The 3,631-nt window shown below is 38.1% G+C and overlaps 1 protein-coding gene across 1 annotated transcript; it reads right to left on the minus strand.

The window, feature by feature from the left end:
• Positions 1-362: 362 nt before the first annotated feature.
• LOC141626245 (protein GRAVITROPIC IN THE LIGHT 1-like) lies at positions 363-2,574 on the minus strand. The gene has a single exon (XM_074440166.1). It carries the CDS (start codon positions 1,945-1,947, stop codon positions 937-939), a length of 1,011 nt encoding a protein of 336 aa, XP_074296267.1. The 5' UTR covers positions 1,948-2,574; the 3' UTR covers positions 363-936.
• Between the last annotated feature and the right edge of the window lie 1,057 nt (positions 2,575-3,631).

Raw genomic sequence — 3,631 nt, forward strand, 5'->3', positions numbered from 1 at the left:
GATAAAGATATGCCCCAAAGATTAAAGGGAAAATTTTATCGCACGGCAATTAGGCCTGCCCTACTTTACGGCTCCGAGTGTTGGGCCGTGAAACATTGTCACATTCAAAAGATGAGTGTGGCGGAGATGCGCATGTTGAGGTGGATGTGCGGACATACAAGGAAAGATCGGTTAAGGAATGAGGTTATTAGGGAAAAGGTAAAAGTGGCGCCAATAGAGGACAAGATGATGGAAAACCGACTAAGATGGTTTGGCCATGTGAGAAGGAGACCTATGGGCACCCCGGTTAGGAGGCCGGAGACTTGGAGAACGGGAAAGGTCCCTAGAGGCGAGGGAAGACCGAGAGGCAGATACATGGTTGAGAGTGATAGAGCACGATATGAGAGTTCTGGGGCTTGAGGAGAGTATGGTGACGGAGAGGGCACAATGGAGGGAAAGGATACATGTGGATTTTTAGTATTTGATGTTTTTTTGACAGATTTAGTGTTTTTTTATTTATTTTATTTAAAGAAATTAATTTATTTATTTTTCTCTCCTTTACTTCACACTTTTTCAACAACCACTTTCTTATAGATTTTACCTGGTTCATTCCGGATCCTTAACTCTATTTCGGTTTTTAAAAATCGTTTTAATCTTTTCTCTCGATTTAAATTTTAAGTTTTTATAAAAGAAAGACGGAATTCGATTTTAAAACCCCTAAGTTCACCTTGACTTTCCATTACATTTTCGTTCTCCCTTTTTGTTTTTCATCTTCCCTTTTTTTATTCGCATTTTGAGGCGTGCGTTCACCCATGGACGGTTCGAAAGGATGATTCATGTCAGCCGACCCCAAATCATTTTGGGATTAAGGCTCTGATGTTGTTGTTGTTGTTGTTGTAAGGTAAAATTGGAAAGTTAGAAAAGAGAAGGTTGATAGCATTACTCTTCTAGTTTTAGTCATGCACTAGCAACATACACCTGAGACTGGATACAAGTCTTACCAATCTTAAACCCAGGAACCACCGTAAATGCGACACATGGTTCTGCCCCTGGCAAGAACGCCTCGTCTGAGACACTTTCCATGTACACCTCTGAAAACCGGCACTGATTTCTGAACTGAAAGATAGAGGCGACCGGCTCGAAAGAAAATGCCAGGCAATGTAATAACCATACTCTCTTTGCCATTTCAGCAAATGCTGTAAAAAAGGCAGTTTCTGGGTATTCACCAGAATTCACCAGGTTTCTCTGGTTCAAGTTACCAAACAAGGATGACTCCGTCTTCGAGTGCACCACTCGTAAGTACTTGGCCCGGCAAAACTTTCCAAATGTCGATTTAGGCTTTTGACAGAGATAATCCATTGCTTTGACCGACTTTAATTCAGTAAATCTCTCAAAAAACAGCCTTCGTCGCTGCTTGTGGTCCGGTAAAGGTTCACTTGGAAGTGAGAAGTTAGGAATGTGGAAACTATCAAACACTTCTTTGCACACAAATGACTCAAATGTGAAGCACTTATGCTCAGGCTTCCAGTAGGTCACACCCGGATGAATGACAGCAGCAGCCGCGTCGACATTCCACCCTGCTGACCTCATTTCACTAACCATAACCCTCACAAAAGTGCGAACTGATCTTATAGTATGTCTAAGAACGGGAATAAAATGGTTCGGACTTAATCCCGACATGTGAAGATTATCAAGAACAGCGAGTTGGCCACTCGCGTTTAATCTTTTCTCAATTACTCGGTTTTCTTTCTTGGATTCATCTAGTTTCTCCCTCAGGAATGTAATCTCGGAATCTTTCAGTTTCACCTTACTCTCCAATTTTCTCCCTAGAATCTCATACGTCTTTACTAGATTCTTCTGTTCTTCGATTTCATACTTAACCAAAGCTTTCTCAGGAAACGGGTCAAACTTTTTCTTTGCAAAACTTTGTTTGAGCTCTGATAAGGATTTCAGCTCACCAATGACCATTTGGTCAGAAGTTTGAATACCATCAAAATCGTAGGGTGACTGAGCTTGTTGTAATTGAGCATATGCAGCTTTGATAGATGAAATACTGGCAAATACCTTACCAACAAGTGCATCTCGAGAAATCCTATCCACAAGCTGTTGATCAACAACCTTTAAGGTAGACTAGCTCTGAACACCATTTACTGCCTCGACCTTGACCTTTTCTTGTTGCTTCATTTCCCTACTTTTTTCTTTTGTTTTAAAATTTGGTAATACACTACCTGGAGAAATCCCAGTGAGAGAACGGACATGGAGGACTTTGGAGATTGCACGCGCTATCCTGCTCTTACTCGGGGTGGTCGACGGACCTTTGACGGAATCCATCTGCCGAACAAAATCAGCAACAATTGTGATTACCCAAAATACTACAGCTTAATCAAAAATGTTATTACAGGTAAGAAACTATTTGGAGATGTACCTTGAAATGATTATAGTGATTATTGTATAAGAATCTAAAAGATAAAGTAAGGTTTGCTTTATATCATAGATCAAGGCCATTATACATGCCACATGGAATATTTTAAATTCATTTTGTCACAAGTGCTTTCTTTCTTAATAAAGTGGGAGAAAAGATGCATTAAGAATCAGGCAAAAGGAAATTGAACAGGACAATAGAGACAGGAAAAAGAGAATAATCTATTACAAATTCTCATTTATGACCGTTGTAAAAAGCTAAAGAAGGGTGTATACATGGAAACGAGTTTTATGGGGGGTTTTTAACTTGCAACGGTTGTAAGAAAGACCTACTAATAAATGAAAGAAGGGTGTATACATACATGGAAATCAGCCCAATACAAGATACTCCTCTGTCCCGGTCATTTGTTGACTTTTTTCATTTTTGGGTGTCTTAGTCATTTGTTGTCCTTTTTATTTTAAGAATGAATTTGATGAGTAATTTGATCATTCACACTCAATTTATTCCACTTGTCATTTAGTAATTAGCTTCCTCCCCTTTCTTTAGTCTTTGTGTCAAAACCAAAGGACAACAAATGACCAGAACGGAAGGAGTATATTGATTAGAGTGACTGGGACAAGATGATATTTACAGTTTATAAGAGTTGGTGAAACAAAGAGAGATTATAACCTACAACTCTACAAGCTAAACTATGAGTGTTGCAATAGAGTATGGATCTTCTCCATTTTCTAAAAGAAATAGAGAGTCTATTTCTCTCTCATAATGTAATATTATATTACACTCCTCTCTTTATTATCTTTTGCCTTTATTTGTCGCGATAAAACCCGAAGCGTTGAATCGTCCCAAATGAAATCTTGTCCGTTAAAAAGAAATGGACCCTCCATTTCTTTTAGGAAATGGAGAGAGTCCTCATTAGTTGCAATATACTACCTCCATTCAACTACAAATGGTACTTATCACTTTTTCACGTTTGTCAACGTGAGTTTCACTTTGTAAATATCTTTAATTACACATTTGTAAAAATTATAAAAATTTGATATTTTAAATGTACTCCTAAAGACGAATAAAACAAGATCTCACATGAATATATTTTACCTTATATATTGGGAGGAAATGAGAAAATTCTTCTTACTTGTAAATAGTATACAAAAAAAATAATTACCATTTGGAGTTGAATGTAGGGACCGAGGGAGTATAAACATTGAATAGTGACATGGACGTACTATCATG

This window comes from Silene latifolia, chromosome Y (assembly GCF_048544455.1).
Source record: "Silene latifolia isolate original U9 population chromosome Y, ASM4854445v1, whole genome shotgun sequence".
Classification (NCBI taxonomy): Eukaryota; Viridiplantae; Streptophyta; class Magnoliopsida; order Caryophyllales; family Caryophyllaceae; genus Silene; species Silene latifolia.

What these genes read in the sequence shown, in the direction of transcription:
- LOC141626245 (XM_074440166.1), bottom strand. Translation starts at nt 1,947, where the DNA reads ATGGTCATTGGTGAGCTGAAATCCTTATCAGAGCTCAAACAAAGTTTT.